This window comes from Pseudophryne corroboree, chromosome 7 (assembly GCF_028390025.1).
Source record: "Pseudophryne corroboree isolate aPseCor3 chromosome 7, aPseCor3.hap2, whole genome shotgun sequence".
Lineage (NCBI taxonomy): Eukaryota > Metazoa > Chordata > Amphibia > Anura > Myobatrachidae > Pseudophryne > Pseudophryne corroboree.
In genome coordinates, this window is record NC_086450.1 from 288,536,520 (window position 1) to 288,560,141 (window position 23,622).

A 23,622-nucleotide genomic window follows, 5' to 3' on the forward strand; every position below is an offset into this window, starting at 1 on the left:
TAAAATGACCCAAGAACCAAAATTAAAAAAGTGTCTGAGGAGAAGCGTAAACTTGCCAATATGCCATTTACGACACGGAGTGGCAAGGAACGGCTGAGGCCCTGGCCTATGTTCATGGCTAGTGGTTCAGCTTCACATGAGGATGGAAGCACTCATCCTCTCGCTAGAAAAATGAGTAGACTTAAGCTGGCAAAAGCACAGCAAAGAACTGTGCGTTCTTCTAAATCACAAATCCCCAAGGAGAGTCCAATTGTGTCGGCTGCGATGCCTGACCTTCCCAACACTGGACGGGAAGAGGTGGCGCCTTCCACCATTTGCACGCCCCCTGCAAGTGCTGGAAGGAGCACCCGCAGTCCAGTTCCTGATAGTCAAATTGAAGATGTCACTGTTGAAGTACACCAGGATGAGGATATGGGTGTTGCTGGCGCTGAGGAGGAAATTGACAAGGAGGATTCTGATGGTGAGGTGGTTTGTTTAAGTCAGGCACCCGGGGAGACACCTGTTGTCCGTGGGACGAATATGGCCATTGACATGCCTGGTCAAATACAAAAAAAATCACCTCTTCGGTGTGGAATTATTTTAACATAAGACTCAGACTCTCCACCTCTCTACAAAACTTCAAACGGGCTCTCAAGACCCACTTCTACACCAAACCCAGCCAAATCTCATCCTAAACCTCTGTTCCACGCTCTCTATGTACCCCATCTGTCTCACCCCTGTCTGTCTACCCCTCCCCGTTAGAATGTAAGCTCTCACGAGCAGGGCCCTCTTCCCTCATGTGCTTACCCTTTTCTTACTTTAATAATCTTCAACTGCACCAAATCCAGCAGTCTTCTGCCACCTGATACTTATTCCAGTGTCATCTGCTGATGTAGCTATGTTTATTTACCCTGTACTTGTCCTATATTGTCGTCAACTGTAAGTTGCTGTTTTCTTGTTTGATTATTTGTTTATGTACTCTGTAATTGGGCGCTGCGGAACCCTTGTGGCGCCATATAAATAAAGGATAATAATAATAACACAAATGCGGACAACAGGTGTCAAGCCGTGTGTTGCCTTTGTCAAGCTGTAATAAGTAGGGGTAAGGACGTTAACCACCTCGGAACATCCTCCCTTATACGTCACCTGCAGCGCATTCATCATAAGTCAGTGACAAGTTCAAAAACTTTGGATGACAGCGGAAGCAGTCCACTGACCACTAAATCCCTTCCTCTTGTAACCAAGCTCCTGCAAACCACACCACCAACTCCCTCAGTGTCAATTTCCTCCTTACACAGGAAAGCCAATAGTCCTGCAGGCCATGTCACTGTCAAGTCTGACGAGTCCTCTCCTGCCTGGGATTCCTCCGATGCATCCTTGAGTGTAACGCCTACTGCTGCTGGCGCTGCTGTTGTTGCTGCTGGGAGTCGATCGTCATCCCAGAGGGGAAGTCGGAAGACCACTTGTACTACTTCCAGTAAGCAATTGACTGTCCAACAGTCCTTTGCGAGGAAGATGAAATATCACAGCAGTCATCCTGCTGCAAAGCGGATAACTCAGGCCTTGGCAGCCTGGGCGGTGAGAAACGTGTTTCCGTTATCCACCGTTAATTCACAGGCAACTACAGACTTGATTGAAGTACTGTGTCCCCGGTACCAAATAGCATCTAGGTTCCATTTCTTTAGGCAGGCGATACCGAAAATGTACACAGACCTCAGAAAAAGAGTCACCAGTGTCCTAAAAAATGCAGTTGTACCCAATGTCCACTTAACCACGGACATGTGGACAAGTGGAGCAGGGCAGACTCAGGACTATATGACTGTGACAGCCCACTGGGTAGATGTATTGCCTCCCGCAGCAAGAACAGCAGTGGCGGCACCAGTAGCAGCATCTCGCAAACGCCAACTCGTTCCTAGGCAGGCTACGCTTTGTATCACCGCTTTCCATAAGAGGCACACAGCTGACAACCTCTTACGGAAACTGAGGAACATCATCGCAGAATGGCTTACCCCAAATGAACTCTCCTGGGGATTTGTGACATCGGACAACGCCAGCAATATTGTACGTGCATTACATCTGGGCAAATTCCAGCACGTCCCATGTTTTGCACATACATTTAATTTGGTGGTGCAGAATTATTTAAAAAACGACAGGGGCGTGCAAGAGATGCTGTCGGTGGCCCGAAAAATTGCGGGCCACTTTCGGCATTCAGCCACCACGTGCCGAAGACTGGAGCACCAGCAAACAGTCCTGAACCTGCCCTGCCATCATCTGAAGCAAGAGGTGGTAACGAGGTGGAATTCAACCCTCTATATGCTTCAGAGGATGGAGGAGCAGCAAAAGGCCATTCAAGCCTATACATCTGCCTACGATATAGGCAAAGGAGGGGGAATGCACCTGACTCAAGCGCAGTGGAGAATGATTTCAACATTGTGCAAGGTTCTGCAACCCTTTGAACTTGCCACACGTGAAGTCAGTTCAGACACTGCCAGCCTGAGTCAGGTCATTCCCCTCATCAGGCTTTTGCAGAAGAAGCTGGAGACATTGAAGGAGGAGCTAAAACAGAGCGATTCCGCTAGGCATGTGGGACTTGTGGATGGAGCCCTTAATTCGCTTAACCAGGATTCACGGGTGGTCAATCTGTTGAAATCAGAGCACTACATTTTGGCCACCGTGCTCGATCCTAGATTTAAAACCTACGTTGGATCTCTCTTTCCGGCAGACACAAGTCTGCAGAGGTTCAAAGACTTGCTGGTGAGAAAATTGTCAAGTCAAGCGGAACGTGACCCGTCAACAGCTCCTCCTTCACATTCTCCCGCAACTGGGGGTGCGAGGAAAAGGCTAAGAATTCCGAGCCCACCCGCTGGCGGTAATGCAGGGCAGTCTGGAGCGAGTGCTGACATCTGGTCCGGACTGAAGGACCTGCCAACGATTACTGACATGTCGTCTACTGTCACTGCATATGATTCTCTCACCATTGAAAGAATGGTGGAGGATTATATGAGTGACCGCATCCAAGTAGGCACGTCAGACAGTCCGTACGTATACTGGCAGGAAAAAGAGGCAATTTGGAGGCCCTTGCAGAAACTGGCTTTATTTTACCTAAGTTGCCCACCCTCCAGTGTGTACTCTGAAAGAGTGTTTAGTGCAGCCACTCACCTTGTCAGCAATCGGCGTACGAGGTTACTTCCAGAAAATGTGGAGAAGATGATGTTCATCAAAATTAATTATAAACAATTCTCCGTGGAGACATTCACCAGCAATTGCCTCCAGAAAGTACACAGGGACCTGAAATGGTGGATTCCAGTCGGGACGAATTAATTAACTGTGAGGAGGGGGATGTACACAGTGAAAGGGGTGAGGAATCGGACGATGAGGAGGAGGTGGACATCTTGCCTCTGTAGAGCCAGTTTGTGCAAGGAGAGATTGATTGCTTCTTTTTTGGCGGGGGCCCAAACCAACCAGTCATTTCAGTCACAGTTGCGTGGCAGACCCTGTCGCTGAAATGATGGGTTTGTTAAAGTGTGCATGTCCTGTTTATACAACATAAGGGTGGGTTGGAGGGCCCAAGGACAATTCCATCTTGCACCTCTTTTTTTCTATCATTTTTCTTTGCATCATGTGCTGTTTGGGGACTATTTTTTTGAAGTGCCATCCTGCCTGACACTGCAGTGCCACTCCTAGATGGGCCAGGTGTTTGTGTCGGCCACTTGTGTCGCTTAGCTTAGCCATCCAGCGACCTTGGTGCACCTCTTTTTTTCTTTGCATCATGTGCTGTTTGGGGACTATTTTTTTGAAGTGCCATCCTGTCTGACACTGCAGTGCCACTCCTAGATGGGCCAGGTGTTTGTGTCGGCAACTTGGGTCGCTTAGCTTAGTCATCCAGCGACCTCGGTGCAAATTTTAGGACTAAAAATAATATTGTGAGGTGTGAGGTGTTCAGAATAGACTGAAAATGAGTGGAAATTATGGTTATTGAGGTTAATAATACTATGGGATCAAAATGACCCCCAAATTCTATGATTTAAGCTGTTTTTGAGGGGGTTTTGTAAAAAAACACCCGAATCCAAAACACACCTGAATCCGACAAAAAAATTTCAGGGACGTTTTGCCAAAACGCGTCCGAATCCAAAACACGGCCGCAGAACCGAATCCAAAACCAAAACACAAAACCCGAAAAATGTCCGGTGCACATCACTATTTATAATATTAAATCAGTGTTTTACTTTTGGCAAAAATAATTATAATTCACTGGTTGAGTTCATACTTTCAGATGGAATCTAAGATGCAAACTAATATATGTCAATATTTAAGAAAAGAAATATAATAATGCTTTAATAATAATGCTGAAGAAAAATGAAGATACCAGAAGATAAATGAAGGTACCTACCGGCCACTTTGTGATGTCGTCAGGCCACTCGTGTGGAGGCACAGAAGCAGGTTCAGCACAAAACCTATACAAATGATTTCGTGTTACTGTGATAATATTATACGACACATTACTCAGCAGTGCACCTGAACACATAACAAGCATTACTTTCTCTATAACTACAAGTGTAGCTGTATAAACACCTAAAAGTACGAAGACAGGCACATGTCTATAATCTGTACAGATGCAGTGGGGTCATGTGTGGGGCTAAACACGTGTGACGGTACAGTGCTAAATCCACCTATTTGATTTTGGAAGTTATAAATTCATCTTTGCACTTAGGGGGTAATTCAGACCTGATCGTAGTAGCAAATTTGTTAGCAGCTGGGCAAAACCATGGGGGTAATTCCAAGTTGATCGCAGCAGGAAATTTTTTAGCAGTTGGGCAAAACCATGTGCACTGCAGGGGAGGCAGATATAACATGTGCAGAAAGAGTTAGATTTGGGTGTGGTGTGTTCGATCTGCAATTTAATTTGCAGTGTAAAATTAAAGCAGCCAGTATTTACCCTGCACAGAAACAAAATAACCCACCCAAATCTAACTCTCTCTGTAAATGTTATATCTCCCCCCCTGCAGTGCACATGGTTTTGCCCAATTGCTAACAAACTTGCTGCTGCGATCAACTCAGAATTACCCCCCATGTGCACTGCAGGGGGCGCAGATATAACATGCTCAGAGAGAGTTAGATTTGGTTGGGGAGTGTTTAAACTGAAATCTAAATTGCAGTGTAAAAATAAAGCAGCCAGTATTTACATGCACAGAAACAAAATAACCCACCCAAATCTAACTCTCTCTGCACATGTTATATCTGCCCTCCCCCCCTTCCCATTCCCGCAGTGCACATGGGCCCTCATTCCGAGTTGTTCGCTCGTTATTTTCCTTCGCATCGGTGCGATTTTCCGCTAACTGCGCATGCGCAATGTTCGCACTGCGGCTGCGCCAAGTAAATTTGCTAAGAAGTTTGGTATTTTACTCACGGCATTACGAGGATTTTTCTTCGTTTTGCTGATCGTAGTGTGATTGACAGGAAGTGGGTGTTTCTGGGCGGAAACTGCCCATTTTATGGGAGTGTGTGAAAAAACGCTGCCGGGAGTGGCTGGAGAAACGGGGGAGTGTCTGGGCGAACGCTGGGTGTGTTTGTGACGTCAAACCAGGAACGACAAGCACTGAACTGATCGCACTGGAAGAGTAAGTCTCGAGCTACTCAGAAACTGCAAAGAAAAATCTTTTCGCAATATTGCGAATACTTCGTTCGCAATTCTGCTAAGCTAAGATTCACTCCCAGAGGGCGGCGGCTTGGCGTGTGCACTGCTGCGAAAGCGAGCGAACTCGGAATGAGGGCCATGGTTTTGTCCAACTGCTAACAAATTTGCTGCTACGATCAGGTCTGAATTACCCCTTAAATTTCAAGATGGAAAACAAAAACAAAATAATCCCTTAAGTAACCATTTCTCAGCTGTGTAAAGCCCCCTACACATTCGGCGATATGCCGCCGAGCTGCCTGACGGCAGATACGGCCGACGGGTGAACCGGCGGCGGGGGAGAGTGAAGTTTCTTCACTCCCCCCGTCACCCGGCTCCATAGCAGTGCATGCTAATATGGACAATCTCGTCCATATTGCACTGCATGCATAAGCGACGGTGCACCAACGATGAAAGAGTGCGGGGCCGCGCATCATTCATCGTTGGTGCCTACACACTAAATTATATAAATGAGTTCTCGTTCATTAATGAACGAGAACATTCATATCGTTTAGTAAAATCTATTAGTGTGTAGGGCCCTTAAGTTTCACTACTATCACTAATATCTCACTGAAACTGGTGTAACCAGTCATAAGCCATACCTGGGGTCCTGGCGGCAAACCGATCCATAATGCCTAAAACTCTTATTTGCCAGCAGTGGGGTGCTGGAATGAAAAGGCCATTTCACCCATACAGCAAGGGTAGACTGAAAGAAAAAAGATGGAAAATGACACTTTCATATCTGCAGTGCTGTGTCTGCATTTCTTTGCCTTCGCTATTTCTTTTAATCTTTTCAATCGCTAAGCCCACAAGAGTGATGCTGGGATTTCAATTGAGTGTCTTTGTAAAGAACAGAAAGGACAAAACTAAAGAAGGGTCATTTAGGAACAAATGAAGCGTGCGTAGGTGCAGCACAAAACAAAAACCATTTCTGCTACTGTGACATCATGCGCCTATTTTTGCACCTGTGACTTATGGACATACGCATGTACAGTATTAGCACGTCAGAGTGCACATTAGTGAAAGTTGTCTTAGTTTACTAGGTGGCTACTGAGCTTTTCAAGCCCTTTCATGTAATCGGAAATGTTGGTAATTGGATGCCAGCAATTACCTGCAGCGGAACGCATTTTCCTCCATGAAGTAACAATTTGCACTGATACATGATACGTGTAAACAGAACATCACAATGCACAAATATGATACATCTGCGATGTAAAAATACTTTCATGACTTATTTAAGTTAAGATTTAACGTAATTAATGAAGGTGATATATACAGTAATCTTTTACTCTTAAATCTTGCATAACATTATTGCACAGAAGCAGTGGCGTAACTACTGCCCCCGCAGCCCTCACGGTGGCTTGGGGGCGAAGGGCTGCGGGGGCGCCACTGATTTAGCGCAGATTGACATGCGGACGAGCGTCCGCATGTCAATCTGCGGTCTCCTTCCCTCCGCTGCTGCCTGCTGTAAGGAGGGACACGGAGGGCACAGCGCGCGCCTCTCCTGTGTCCCTCCTGGGTCTCCGGCGGCGGCGGGTCTGTTAAAGGAAGTGGCGTTCGTGAGCTCTGATTGGCTCACGAACCGACACTTCCTTTAACAGACCCGCCGCCGCCGGAGACCCAGGAGGGACACAGGAGAGGCGCGCGCTGTGCCCTCCGTGTCCCTCCAACACAAAACGGGGGGGATCCACTGGGGGAGCATCACAGGCGTGCGCAGACTGAGACTGACTGGCGGGTGCCGCTCCGGACTTCTTCCCCTCCACGGCATTATAGTGTTCTCTCACCTCCCCTGTCCTGGATATAGACTGCTCACCTGGTCCGCTCACCTGGGCCGCCCAGGTGAGCAGTCTATATCCAGGACAGGGGAGGTGAGAACACTATAATGCCGTGGAGGGGGGGGGAAGTCCGGAGCGGCACCCGCCAGTCAGTCTCTGCGCACGCCTGTGGGGAGCATATGCGGCACAGGGGGAGGGGGGCATATAATGTGGCACTGAGGGGGCATATGTGGCACTGGGGGGGTATATTTGCATTGGGGGCACGTGAGTACCTGGCACTGTAGGGGAATATCTGGCACTGGGGGCATATGTGGCACTGGGGGAGGGGGAAGGGGTGGGGGTACACCCAGTGCATGAAACCCCTGGCAATGAGCATGACACCCAGTGCATGAAACCCCTGGCAACGAGCATGACACCCAGTGCATGAAACCCCTGGCAACGAGCATGACACCCTGAGCATGAAAACCCCTGGCACCGTGTATGGAACCAAGAGTATGAAACCCCTGGCAACGAGCAGGTAATTTAAAAGTAATTAGAAGCCTTACTGTAGGACTTAATGTGTAATGGGAATTACGGTGTGTGGCATAATGTATCACGGACATTTTCGGTGTGTGTCATAATGTGTCACAGGCATAACAGTGTGTGGCATACTATATCACGGGCATTGTGGTATAATGTCTCAGGGGCATTGCAGTGTGGCATAATGTATAACGGGCATTACGGTGTGTGGCATAGGGTATAACGGGCATTGCAGTATGTGTCACAGGCATTACGGTGTATGGTATACTATATCACAGGCATTGTGATATGTGGTATAATGTCTCAGGGTCATTGCAGTGTGTGGCATAATGTATCACGGACATTGCGGTGTGTGTAATAATGTGTCAGGCATTACGGTGTGTTGTATACTATATCACGGGCATTGTGGTATGTGGTATAATGTCTCAGGGTCATTGCAGTGTGTGTCATAATGTGTCACAGACATTGTATGTGCTATAATGTATCAAGGGCATTGCAGTGTGTAGCATAATGTATAACGGGCATTGCGATTCCTGTCATAATGTGTCACAGGCATTACGGTGTGTGGCATAATGTGTCGGGGGCATTACGGTGTGTGCATATTGTGTCATGTGCATTATTGTGTGTGGCATAATGTCTAAGGGCCATTGCAGTATGTGGCATAATGTATACTGGGCATTACTATAAGGAGGAAAAATGACAAATAATGTAAGGGGCATGAATCAGGATTATTTTTCTTTCCTGTGGTGGCTAACGTCTGGGCGTGCAGGTTGCAAAACTGGGGTATAAGGTAGTCTTTTCCTGCAATGCCACGCCCCTTTATGCAAAGACACGCCCATTCCAACGAAGCCACACACCCTTTTTTGCGGCGCGCGCATATTTATCCCTTTAATAGTGCCAATTATGGGGGATGGGGGGGGCGCAGAAGAAATTTTCGGCTTGGGGGAGAAATTTTCTAGTTACGCCACTGCACAGAAGACATCAAAATGCAGATTGATATATTCATCAGGGTATTAAACAAGCAGACAAACAGAATATGCAAAACATAAACTGTGCTGCTGCTGTGCAAGCTACCAGAAAAAGTATGAAATAAAACAAGTTGCAAGTCAATTTTTAGACAGTGGTAGGCATTGGAGCTAATGCTAAAGTTACATTTACTGGATACATATTAATAACAGGGAGAGACACATGATTGGTTCCAATGAGTCTGCAGGGATTTTTCAAAAATAACAAGTTATAAATGTGTAGGAGTGGTTGAAAGGGGAAATTGGACCTGGGAGCCAGAGGGCCCATACAGCCACTGAGTGCTGATAACAGGAGAAAAGTCGTGAACATCTATTAATGATAGGGTATCTTAAACTTTAATATTATCACAAACTGCCAACTCAGAGCAGGAATGGGGAGTGCAAAAAGTAATGACCAATGGTTCCACATGGCAGCTCAAGCTGATAGTTAAATATTCCACTGTTGACCTGATCAGTGTAGAGAGATTAGGGAGGTCAGGTTTTTTTGCATTTACAGATGTGTCCACATACACCTATCCTCAGATCAAGCCAAATAGTCCTGTTTGGCACATCATGGACTTTTACCAGTTCTTCTTTTGTGACACAAATACTAATCCTAACTACTTACTACACTATAAGCAATTTAATATACAAGATAAAAGTACACAAACTGGGTAAAAAGGAAAAAAACACAAGTCCCATACTAATGACCCACGCCATGCATCCTGAAGCGTAACCTGCTACTTTATACCAATTCCTCTGTAACAAAAAAATACTAATCCTAAATACAGTATTTAGCACACTATTATCTACTTAGTACACTATTAGCGAATTAAGATGCAAAATTATGAAAAACTACCGAAGCTGGCAATCGCTACCCGTGGGAAAGCATCTGAGTCATGCCTGTCATCTTGCTCCACATAGACACATCTGTATGAATTATCAGGTAGCAGTCAACTAATATGTTTCCTTAGCTTATTATCATCTTTTGAGACATGCAGAGATGTTTAATAAAATTTGGGGGAGTCGGGTTGTTGGACACCTATTATAGCCACCTTCTGATCTCTCATTTCTGTCAGAAAGCATGTCATTTTGGGGCTACGACAAATATGCTGCAAAGTACCTGACTGACCACAGCCTCTCCAACAGAGATCAGCTTGAAGGGGACTAAATACCAACAAAAGTACAATTCTTATGCATTATAAGTATGTGGACCAAATGGGAACTGGGAGAGGACCTGGACATATTCTGTCGTGTCCTCATACATCTAGCCACAATACTCCATGCAGCGTGAAATGCCGCCACCCTGTGCCATGCTGCTTGCATCAGACGTATTTTTTTGCAGAAAATTCTATAGGCCATGAAGGAGAGAGAGGGGATTTTTTCCCAGATACCATAAGAGAACAAGAGCTTTTTGTAGACCTTTACAACATGGGTCGCACAAATAAGCAGAGGTCACTAGTATAAGGTAGCATAAAGAGTCTATTAGCGTCACTTTGTTCAACCATAATCTTGGACCCTGAATGCTGTAAATTAGTGAACTCAGGCCGCTGCTGGACAGTCACTTATATAAGTGGCACACTTCTCCATTTCTCCTCCTGACCCACATGAAATTGATACAGTATACACAACAGGAGGACTCTCACTAGGAGAATATGAAAGATACAGAGGAGCCAAGACAAACAGATGCATTTTTTTACCGTTGATCCACCCAATATCTGTGCAGCTTATTTCAGGTGGATACAGATATGTCCTCACACAACTAGCCTTAGTACGCCATGTCCGAGATACCTGGTCCTGTACAACTCTTCAAGTGTTTGTCACCTTTTTTGTGAAAATGCATCACAGTCGCAATGCAATGCGACTACGACACACCAAGAGACTGTGTTGATTCATTTGATATGTGATACTTATATACAGTGCATCCGGAAAGTATTTACAGCGCTTCACTTTTTCCACATTTTGTTATATTACAGCCTTATTCCAAAATGAAATAAGTTAATTTTTTCCCCTCAAAATTCTGCACACAATATCCCATAATGACAACATGCAAAAAGTTTTTTTTTTTTGCACATTTATTAAAAATAAAAAACTAAGAAATCACATGTACATAAGTATTCACAGTCTTTGCCATGAAGCTCAAAATTAAGCTCAGGTGCATCCTGTTTCCACTGATCATCCTTGAGATGTTTCTACAGCTTAACTAGAGACCATCTGTGGTAAATTCAGTTGAGTTGATTGGACATGATTTGGAAAGGCACACACCTGTCTATATAAGGTCCCACACTTGACAGTGCATGTCTGAGCACAAACCAAGCATGAAGTCAAAGGAATTGTCTGTAGACCTCCAAGACAGGATTGTCTTGAGGCACAAATCTGGGGAAGGGTACAAAGAAATATTTGCTGCTTTGAAGGTCCCAATGAGCACAGTGGCCTCCATCAGCCGTAAATGGAAGAAGTTTGGAACCACCAGGACTCTTCCTAGAGTAGGCCAGCTGTCCAAACTGAGCAATCAGGGAAGAAGGGCCCTAGTCAGGGAGGTGACTAAGAACCCAATGGTTACTCTGTAAGAGCTACAGCATTCCTATGTGGAGAGAGGAGAACCTTCCAGAAGGACAACCATCTCTGCAGCAATCCACCTATCACGCCTGTATGGTAGAGTGGCCAGACGGAAGCCACTCCTTAGTAAAAAGCACATGGCAGACCACCTGGAGTTTGCCAAAATGCACCTGAAGGACTCTCAGACCATGAGAAACAAAATTCTCTGGTCTGATGAGACAAAGATTGAACTCTTTGGCGTGAATGCCAGGCGTCATGTTTGGAGGAAACCAGGCACCGCTTATCACCAGGCCAATACCATCTCTACACTGAAGCATGGTGGTGGCAGCATCATGCTGTGGGGATGTTTTTTAGTCGCAGGACTGGAAGACTAGTCAGGATAGAGGGAAAGATGAATGCAGCAATATACAGAGACATCCTGGATGAAAACCTGCTCTAGAGCGCTCTTGACCTCAGACTGGGGCGATGGTTCATCTTTCAGCCGCCCACGGGGGAGTGTATTTTCGCTTTGTAAGTGTGCGATCGCATGTGTAGCCAAGCAGGACTAAAACGTTTTTTGCAGTTTCTTAGTAGGTCTGAACTTACTCAGCCCTTGCGATCACTTCAGCCTGTCCGCTCCCAGAATTGACGTCAGACATCCGCCCTGCAAACGCCTGGCTTTTCCCAACCACTCCCAGAAAACGGTCAGTTGACACCCATAAACGCCCTCTTTCTGTCAATCTCCTTGCGAACGTATATGCAAATGGAATCGGCGCTAGAAGCATTGCACAGCAACAATGCTGTTTGTACCCGTACAATGCGCCTGCGCATTGTGGTGCATACGCATGCGCAGTAGTAACCTGATTGCGGCAGTGTGGGATCAACTTGGAATGAGGCCCATTGTGTGTAGAATTTTGAGGGGAAAAATTAATTTATTCCAGTTTGGAATAAGGCTGTAACATAACAAAATGTGGAAAAAGTGAAGCGCTGTGAATACTTTTCGGATGCACTGCATCTGCGTGCAACTGAATCTGTAAATGTCGCAAACTGGAACTTGGCGTGGAAAAAAGCTGGGGCCGCAGCATTAGGGCACTACGTATACAGAATCAGACTCAGTCGCACACAGATATACAGTGTTACAAGTCAAGTTAATCAGCACAGTCTCCTGGTGCCTCCTATTTACACTGCATTAGACACAATTTTGGGAATAAGATGCCAGGCGCTATCAGAGTTGCACGTGACCTTGTACGATGAGAAGGGCTGTTTGGTGCGACTGCAGCAATAACATCTGTAAGTTAGCTTTAAGTGTGTCAATGGAGGAAAATGTAGCCACATACAGACCCTTAAAGCGTATTGTGCATAGTTAGTTGAATTTATACTTGGCCGGACTATACACAAATACAAGAAGTAATAAGGAACAATTGTATTGCTACAGTAGCTTTGATCATATATTAATATTCAAAAGTCTAAAAACTTGGTGTGATATTGTAAAACCAAATATCTTACCGAGCACTCTTCTTCTGAGGTCTGAATACAGCCAGATTTGTCATTTCTCACACAACACCCAGAATGTTTCTCTTTTTCTCTCTTCATCTGAATTAAATTGTGCACTTGCTGGTCTTGTCTCATGCATGGGGAAAACTTTGCTCCAAGATGTATTAAATCTTCCTGGAAAATGTATGAATCATAAATCCATGAATTCACTGGCAATGTTTGAACACTAAGTTCTAGACATTTTTAAACGATAATTACAAATTTATACAACTTTTTATTTTTTTTGTAGTACATTATTATACTTATCCAGGGCTGCCATCAGAAATTGTGGGGCCCGGGACTGACAAAATAGGCAGCCCCCCCCCCCCCCCCCCTTAAATATAAATATATATATATATATATATATATATATATATATATAATATATATAGATAGATAGATAAATAGTAAAAAAATAAATAAATATATTTTAAAAAATAGGATTTTAGTACCTACTGATAAATCCTTTTCTCCTAGTCCGTAGAGGATGCTGGGGACTCCAAAAGGACCATGGGGTATAGATGGATCTGCAGGAGCTTGGGCACACTATAAAGACTTAAACTGGGTGTGAACTGGCTCCTCCCTCTATGCCCCTCCTCCAGATCTCAGTTAGAAAACTGTGCCCAGGAGAGACGGACATTTCGAGGAAAGAATTTATAATTTCAACACAGTGAGAGTTATACCAGCTCACACCACTAACATACCGCAAAACATGGCATTCAACAGAACACCAGCCCACGGTATGCCACCATACAGCCATATGCTGAGAGAATATGCAACACAACCTGTGTGTCAACACAACCAATAATAAGAAACCGCATGCCACAGCATGAACAACGTCAGCGACAACCTGACAGAAAGGAAACACCACAAAGTGCAACCATAACCAATAACTGCAGACACAGTACGCACTGGGATGGGCGCCCAGCATCCTCTACGGACTAGGAGAAAAGGATTTACCGGCAGGTACTAAAATCCTATTTTCTTTTACGTCCTAGAGGATGCTGGGGACTCCAAAAGGACCATGGGGTCTATACCAAAGCTCCAGACCGGGCGGGAGAGTGCGGACAACTCTGCAGCACCGATTGAGCAAACATGAGGTCCCCATCAGCCAGGGTATCAAACACATAGAGCTTAGCAAAAGAATTTGAACCCGACCAAGCAGCCGCTCGGCAATGGTGAACCGCTGAGACTCCACGGGCAGCCGCCCAAAGAAAGCCCATCTTCCTAATAGAACGGGTCTCCACCAACAACGGTAACGGCAATCCAGCCGTAGAACCAGCACACCTAATCTTATCCCAGATCCAGTGTGTAACAACTGCTTAGACACAGGTGCCCCAAACATGTTGGGAGCATACCGGACAAACAGAGTCTTTGTCCTCCCAATATGAGCCAAACCGGCAACATAAATATTCAAAGCTCCAACTACATCGAGAGACTTTGAAGAAACCACAGGTTTCTGCAAAATACATAAACCACTTCTTGGCAGAACTATTATACGAGTTCTCAATTCCGCTTTATCCACAGGAACGAGCCAACAGGGGCTCATGTGAGACAAAGCCACCACTTCCAACACCCACCTTGCGGACACCAAAGCCAATAGAGACTGTAGCTCAACCTTTTATAAAGGTTCCAATCAGTGTGACACAAGAAACGCAACACCACGACAAATATCCACGGTGCCAAGGGTGCACAAATGAAGGTTGGATGAGCAGTACTCCATTCACGAAAGCCTGAACTTCCGGAGAGGTGGCCAAAGCCCCCCCGCCCCCTTTATTTTTTAAAGAAAATATATAAGGCCAAAACTGCACTGAAATGGAGCCTAACTCTAGGCCTGCATCCACTCCTGCTTGCAAATAGTGGAGCAGAACAAGCCAGCTGAAAAACTTCCGTAGGAGTCTTCTAGGATATATATATATATATATATATATATATATACACGCCAACTACAGTGGTAAAGCTCTGCCGTTACTTCTTTTCTAGCCTGAAGAAGCGCGGAAATGCTTGATACACTCCCGGAACTTGCCGTAACAGTTCCTCAGGTAGAGGAGGAGTCCAGGGATCTTCTATGAGTAAACCTTGAAAAACCGGATTCCAAGCCCTCCTTGGCTAGACCGGAGCAAAGAGGATCGCCTGAACCTTTGCTCTTCTTACGTTTATCAGCCTCAGAAAAAATGAAAATTGAGAGGACCCAAAGACCGACTGAAAACACCCAAGGTGTCACGAGGCCTCCACTGCTATAGCTTGCGTGTCCCTTGACCTGGAACAATATCCCCTAGGCCTCTCGTTGGGGTGAGGCGCCAACACGTCCAATTGAGGCACTCCCCAAAGACTTGACACTCCAGTGAAAACTTCTCGATGACGACTGGTTTTCCCCCGGACGGAGATTGCATCTGCAGAGGAAATCTATTTCTCCGTCGTTTACCTCTGAAACGAAGACCGCTAATAAAGCGCTCACCAGTCTTTTCACCCAGCGGCAAACTTTTGCATCTTCTGCCATTGTCGCTTTGCTCCTTGTTCCGCCCTAGCGGGTCACTTACGTCACCGCTGTCAAGTCGACTGACAGAACTAACACGAGCAGAACACAAAGAATATGTTCGTCGAACATAGCTCTTAAAACCAAGAAAACTTATTGCAGACAAGCTTCCCAGCTTGGCCGTCACCTCTGGAAATACGACCCTTGCCAGGACAGCTCCCCAACCTCGGAGATCTGCATGCATGGACACCAGGACCTAATCCTGGATCCCGAAATTTTGTCCCTCTAGAAGGTGAGAACCGAGCAGATACCACAGGAGCAAAGTCCCGGCCATTAGGATTAAATTCTGGTGCATGTGCAGGTGAGGCCCAGACCACATTTCCAACTGGTCCCTTGAAAACCACTCTGGCATTTGACTTGCTCACCAAATAAGGCCCCTTAGGCCGCACCCACCTGCTTCATTAATGGAACCTATTGATGGATTGTCACAATAATTCTGATCCGACTCTGGATCCTCAGACCTCTTTCCACGGGAAAAAACACAGAACCTCAACCGGTCAGTATCCACTCTGACATCTACCTCCGAACTCTGCGTCGTTGGGAACAACAGTCATTCCCTCTGTTGAAAGAACAGTCAGAGAGAAACAACGATTTGCACCACTTGTTTCTTGATCTCGCCTTAATCAGGAGAGCGTCCCAGAACCGAATAACAATGGCTCTTACTGTTGAAAGAAACCCATCATACCGCCATCACTCCTGTGAAATAGCAAAGACAATCCTGGATATCCACCCAGGTAATCCAAATGCGGAGAACCACGCATTGAAACCTCTTAATAGAAAAACAGTGAGGAGAAACATTTGTAACTCAGAATGACCCCCCTCGGATTATATATAAGCAACTCACAGGTCCTAGTCAATTCTCGGACTAACAGAAAATTAGTAGACGAGTCCCCACCGGAGTGGGATCCAGCCAGATAGACTCAGCGACCTGTGGTGGATGTGCTAGAAACAGAAACCGAGATCCGCTTCTGCGGACCAAACAGGGCTGCAGAACTCTTACCTTTTCAGCTTCCACTGTCTGCACAGAAAAGGAAAAAGGAACGGTATCGAACGATTAAGACAACTGCATCCCACAAAAGAATGCATCCCCAACCGTTGCGAAGGAGTCTAACTCACAAAGCTAGACTTACCAGTGGTATCCTCCGAGATTGACTGAACTGAGGCATCCCCAAACCGCTGTATACCGGCCCTCCAGTATCTCTCGGAGACAACCTCAGCATTTTCCCCGGCCACACCTCCTGCCGTCACGCGGCAACCTGCTGCAATGTGATAGAATATAATCAACATAAGCAACCTTACCCACTCTCTGTAGGGTAATTCTATCGGATGCCTATCCGAACAGAACACTCCCCCATGTACATGCAGTGCAAATAAGTATAGAAATAAAAATATCACTTAGCTTCCTGTGTATGATCCTTTGCGACCGGGCTCTGCGTTGACCAGGAGTTGACTGCCACAATGTTCTCTCCGCGTCGGGAAGAGAATAATATTCGGACTCCTTGAGAGGATCGAAAACCAACCCGTCACGGCCAATCTAGAGCTTAATCAACAGAGCAACCAGCACGAGAAGAATACCATTATTTCAGCATTCATGGATATACATAATGTAATACACAATACAACACACACATCCTAACCATGCATATATATATATATATATATATATATATATAAATATATATATATATAACCTATACCAAGTGGATTGTCCAGACCCGTCAGGTCCCCAGTGACAGTAATGTGTTCTGAATGTGTATGACCATGTACTGACATGCCCCAGATGTGGATCTACCAGGAACGTTATGGTCGACAGAAACTTAGTATATGTCGACTGCAGGGAATAGTAAGCGGGCAAAAAATAACAATCTTGGAACCCCGAGGGGTCTGAGGGAAGCATACATATACAATTTCAATAACACTCCCCCCACATATACCTATAAATATATATACAGGTACAAGGCAATAATAGCCTGTTCATTTTTTTACCCAGTAAATACTGTTGATGCCGACAGGGCACCCACAAACAACTGTGTCTCCCCTAGCGTGTTTACTTTTTTAAGCACACAAACACCAACCTGCTAATACTTAATTTTCCGAATCAAGTACCGACATGCGCCGGCGATGCCGACAGTTATCCCCACAGCAGCTTGTGTCAAAGCCCTCACACATGTCGACATATGTCGACTAACCGATAGTGGGTAAACAAACAGGGAAACACTGAATTTATGTATCACAACAAAGATTATGCGTCCATTATCAACATAATGCTATATGACTCCCATATTGCACTAAAAAACACTGTACCCCCCCCCCCTCCTTCGTACTATACAGTAAGCCTTGGCGGGGACCTGAGGAAAATGGCGCTGACTCCGTTGTGAGGGCTAAGCTCCGCCCCTTCTCGGCGCGCTAAAGCCCGCTCAAAGAAATATATATATATTGAGCTGGGGGGACCTATATACAGCCTATAACTATGCACAATATAGATATCGCTGCCCAGGACGCCCCCCCCCTGCACCCTCGGAAGCCGTTAGTGTGTGGGAGCAATGGCGCGCAGCGCGATCGCTGCGGTACACTGGCGGGGTGAACATACCCGGTGTCTGGGCAACTAAATATGTCCCCCCGCCAGCGATCTAAGGGTGTGTACACACGGTGAGATTCTTGCTATGCCCGATTTTAACTTGCGATTTCCCTTGAACTCCCCGGAGCCCAGATAGCACAGATTTTGACTAACTTTTCTTGAGATATGGACTATGTGTGCTTACGATTTTGGCTTATGTGAGATGTCATTGACATGTGAGATGAACTAGATAGTACACCGATCTAGCAAGGATTGACTTGCCTGCACAGTCTATCTTTTCTTGCGATGCCGACCTGGCGGGACCGCGCATCGGAATCAAATAGGGATCGCAAGGTGACTTTCACCTTGCGAACTGCACTAACTTTTCTTGAGATTTTGACTATATAGTCAAAATCGAAAGAAAATATCTCACCGTGTGTACACACCCTTAGTCAGTATATGCTGCCCAGTGAGCTCCCCCCCAGCGCCCAGCACCCTGCAAGAGCCGAAGGTGTGCGGGAGCAGGGAGCGCAGCGCTACCGCTGCTGCTCCCTCCGTTTCGCGGCCCACTGGCGGGGTGAACATACCCGGTGTCCGGGCACCTAAATATGTCCCCCCGCCAGTGATCTAAACCTCAGCAACATGCCGCCCAGGGCGCTCCCCCCCAGCGCCCTGCACCCTGCCAGAGACGTTGGTGTGTGGGAGCATGGAGCGCAGCGCTACCGCTACGGTTACCTCCGTTACTGAAGTCTTCTGCCGTCACTGAAGTCTTCTTTTCTTCCAATACTCACCCGGCTTCTTTCTTCTGGCTTCTGTGTGGGGGTTGACAGCGCGGCTCCGGGAACAAGCAGCTAGGCGCACCAAGTGATCGAACCCTCTGGAGATAATGGTGTCCAGTAGCCTGAGGAGCAGAGCCCTTAAACTAAGAAGAAGTAGGTCTGCTTCTCTCCCCTCACTCCCACGATGCAGGGAGCCTGTAGCCAGCAGGTCTGCCTGAAAATAAAAAACCTAACATAAAGTCTTTTAGAGAAACTCAGGAGAGCTCCCCTAGTGTGTGTCCAGTCACTCCTGGGCACAAAGTCTAACTGGGGTCTGGAGGAGGGGCATAGAGGGAGGAGCCAGTTCACACCCAGTTTAAGTCTTTATAGTGTGCCCAAGCTCCTGCGGATCCGTCTATACCCCATGGTCCTTTTGGAGTCCCCAGCATCATCTAGGATGTAAGAGAAAAAAAAAAATCCTGTGCACATACGGAGCAACACTATATTAATTCCCCTTTGCACCATATTAATGCCCCATATTAACACACAAACCAATACATACACGCACACACACACACACCCACCCATACATACACACACACACACCCACCTTCTCTCTTATTCACACTCCTTGTCGTAGCAGCCAGCCTGGTCCAGTGTAGCCACGCCCCCTCCTTTCCTGTAGCTCCTCCCACTTTTCATGCCCGAGTTCTGACATTGTCACAGGAGGGGGGAGAGGATGCTGCAAACTTCAGTTGAAAATGACCCTCCCAAAATGGCCGCCGCCTCAAAGGAGACAGTTATTAAAGATACTAGAGAAGCCTCCTCTACTATCTTTAATAACTGTCTCTTATGAGGCGGTGGCCATTTTGGGAGGGACGCTTACAATTGATGCTTCCAGCGTCCTCTCTCCCTCCTGTGACAGTCAGATCTCGGGCACGAAAATGGGGCAGAGCGGCGGGTGCACCGCGGACGGCGGCATGAGCGGCCCAGGCCCTCTCCCCTCTGTTAGAGAGGTCGGGCCCGGGACTATTGTGCTAGCAGCACCCCCCTGATGGCGGGCCTGTACTTATCTGTTTACAGTTTTTGTGGGTTTCCTCCCACCGGTACCGTATGATTTTTGGAAATGGAACTGTCGTTCCACAAAGGAGGACCCAACCTTCTTGCACAGACAATACACTATCGATTTGCTGTGTCCAACCTCAATGAAGCATTGTGCTGCTGCTACCCGCTATCGCAGAACCTATACGGTGACTTTCACAGGCTGAGAGGGGAAAGTGTATATGACAATTTACTATGTGAGGACTATACAACCGATTTTATCCTTCATTCTGGATGCTCATTGTACACATTGGTCCCCAAACTCTGCCATTACATTCCAGGGATCTTAGGTGGAGGACTATCACCAGAAATGGAAGCAGAGGCGCCACTATCTCTTCTGACACCCAGTGCATGTCAAGCCCCTGTGCACACGCCAGCAAAAAGGGGCCTGGTCTCATGGAAATGCGTGTGTCCTCGTCACTTCAGGGGTCTGGGAGGTGCTGGGCTACCCCTGGACACTGCTGTGCTGCATCGGCGGCTCCTATACTGTGACAGGAGCCGTGTGCTGCATGTAATGTTATAGTGCAGCATCCAGCTCTTACCACTGAGCAGGAGCTGGGATTTTGGTGTCACACACCCAGCCGGCATCCCCCTTGTGACACCACTAAATGGAAGTAGATGTTTATGAGTGCTTTCTAAAAAGTTGTGCAAAACTTGAATTATATTTTAAAATAGAATACACATTATTCGTCATTTCTAAAGACTAACTGATATATATATATATATATATATATATATATATACTGTATAGAATATGTGTTTTAAGAATATTATAATATTTACGACTGCCAAAAGTGTATCCAGTCAAATTTTTATTTTATTTTTTAAAGGAAAACCATACTTGCCTACTCTCCCGGAATGGTCGGGAGGCTCCCGAAAATCGGGTGACCCTCCCGGCCCCACGGTAGAGCAGACAAGTCTCCCGGTTCTTCAGTACCCCCCTGCCCGGCCGCCCACTTTGAGAGTAAAGTGGGCGGTCCGGACAGTAGATGACGCGATTCTTGTTGAATCGCGTCATCATAGTCACGCCCCCTGCTGTAAAATGCCGGTTATAGCGGCATTACAGAGCAGGGGGCGTGGCTTAAGCAGTGTCCCGCTGTAACCCCACCCTCGTTCTGCCTCTGCCCCTCCTCTGCCACACCCCGTTACGCCTCCTCCTCTCATCATTGTTTAGCCCAGCCCCTCCACTGAGCCGTCCTGGCAGCTCTCTCCCGGAGAGAGCTGCCAAAAAGTAGGTAAGTATGAGAAAAAACCTCCCTCTCCTCAAATAGGAAAATGGCAGAGTTTTTGTCACTGACCTACTCTGTTTATCAGAAACTTACAGCACTGACCACAGCACCTTACCAGACAATGGGGGTAATTCCAAGTTGATCGCAGCAGGATTTTTGTTAGCAATTGGGCAAAACCATGTGCACTGCAGGGGAGGCAGATATAACATGTGCAGAGAGAGTTAGATTTGGGTGGGGTGTGTTCAATCTGCAATCTAATTTGCAGTGTAAAAATAAAGCAGCCAGTATTTACCCTGCACAGAAACAAAATAACCCACCCAAATCTAACTCTTTCTGCACATGTTATATCTGCCTCCCCTGCAGTGCACATGGTTTCGCCCAATTGCTAAAAAAAAATCCTGCTGTGATCAACTTGGAATTACCCCCAGTGTGTACAGGTGAATTAGTATGGATAGTTAAATAATAGTGGATCTGAAATTGGTGCAAAGGCAGTTGGACTGTTTCTGTGGATCTATTTTCTTGTGAACTGTGGAGGTTCCAGGGGAGGGATTCATGTAGATCTACTATTTGGATAATTCATGTTTGAGTTTAAAAATATATAAAACTGCCTGGATCGTTTCTTTAGCAGAACATGCTATATTTGCCATTGCAGGAAAGGTTACGTTCTTTTCAACAAATTATTCTGATAGTATACTGACACCAGAATCTCAAATGAAATCACAATAGAAAGACTGCTGGGCCGCCGGAGAGGTAAACCTCAGGGAGTGGGGTGGTTAGGTGTACATTGCATGGGGAGGGTTAGGATTAGGCTGCGGGAAAGGGGCATTAGGTTTAGGCTGTGGGGAGGGGGTTTAGGTTTAGGCACTGCTGGGGAGGGTTAGGCTTGGGGGGGGGGAGGGTTAGGTTTTGGCTTAAGTAAGGGAGGGTTAGGGGGTGAGGGGTGGCATGCTTACTTGATTCTAAACAGCAGCATGCTGCGGTCGGAATTCTGACCACCGGCATCCCGACATTTCAGACTTAAGAATCAGCAGTAACAGTCTGATAACAATGTGATCAGTGTATTGCTGTGATAAGATTCAATAAACACAACCTGTCCCATTTATTTAATATACAGTAAGCCACCTCAGCATGTTATATTTACAGCTTGCATGGATAGTGGGCCAAATGTGATTGGAGGATGCATTGCTGCTGCTTACTTGGAAGCAGCAGCAATGCACAGATATGTTAATGCAGCAGGAGTGGTCTAGTAGAAGTAGACGCCTCCTGCATGCAAATGTGATCCAGTGCTGCCTCCTAGGATGCATCGGTTCACTTGCAGCACCATCAGCTGGCTGAGTGACCCATTAGGTCACGCCACCTGGCTGCCGCAGGTACAGAACATTGGTACTTTGTGACATGTGTCACAGATCAATCAGGACCTGAATCGGGCTGCGTGTGTGAAGTCTGGCAGTTTCTGGAAGGGATGAGAGCAGTTAAGCAGTGACGTCTGCCATTGTAAGTTCAAACTGATGTCCAAAACTGCTTATTTGGGAGTATTTTCCAGTGTTCCTCTTACATTTATGAACTGCACATGTAATTCCTAAAAACAGCCTAAAGCAGTATTCTTTTTGCCTCTAAAAGCAATTCCCTCTGTATTATATCCTGCCTTCCCAAACCTATGCTCTATTTAATTAAGATTTAGTATTTTCCTAAATCCTCAGCTTCTGCTAACAACCGTTGACACTGATCAACTTTACATAGCAGAGATATGCAAAACAGCAGCCATTTTTAATTACAGGCTTTGGGGCTTATGTAATAGCCTGCGAGATGCAGGTTTTGTGGGAATTCTGGCAAGTATGCCCGTATTTACCTTGACTATTATTATTTATTTATTATTATTATTATTATTATTATTATTTATTTGACTGCCGCTTTATAAATACAGGTTGAGTTTTCCTTATTCAAAATCCTTGGGACCGGAGGTATTTTGGATATCGGATTTTTCCGTATTTTGGAATAATTGCATCCCATAATGAGATATCATGGCGATGGACCTAAGTCTAAGCACAAAATGCATTTATGTTTCATATACACCCTATAGGTCATTTAATACAATGTTTTCAATAACTTTGTGTATTAAACAAAGTTTGTGTACATTGAGCCATCAGAAAACAAATGTTTCACTATGTCCATGTCACTCAAAAAATTCAAAATTTTGGAATATTACGTATTTCGGAATATTTGGATATGGGATACTCAACCTGTATGGGCATACTTGGTGGAATTCCCACACAGCCAGCATCTTGCAGGCTATTACCCAAGCCCAGTGACGTGCGGTGAGCTAAATGGCTCAGGAGGCACTGGCTAACCCCAGAGCCAGATTTACATGCAATATATGAGCCAAAGGGTACATCTGGGCATTATACACATGTGCAGCATTATC

At 46.0% G+C, this 23,622-nt stretch overlaps 1 protein-coding gene across 1 annotated transcript in view; it reads right to left on the reverse strand.

The window, feature by feature from the left end:
- The window catches only part of RHBDF1 (rhomboid 5 homolog 1), a 353,761-nt gene that overhangs the window by 56,616 nt on the left and 273,523 nt on the right, over positions 1-23,622 (reverse strand). Inside the window, exons 11-13 of the mRNA XM_063934209.1 lie at positions 12,993-13,154; positions 6,253-6,356; positions 4,370-4,433 (exon numbers count right to left, since the gene is read on the reverse strand). Of these exons, the coding sequence (XP_063790279.1) occupies positions 4,370-4,433; positions 6,253-6,356; positions 12,993-13,154 (330 nt within the window). The remainder of the gene's footprint in view (positions 1-4,369; positions 4,434-6,252; positions 6,357-12,992; positions 13,155-23,622) is intronic.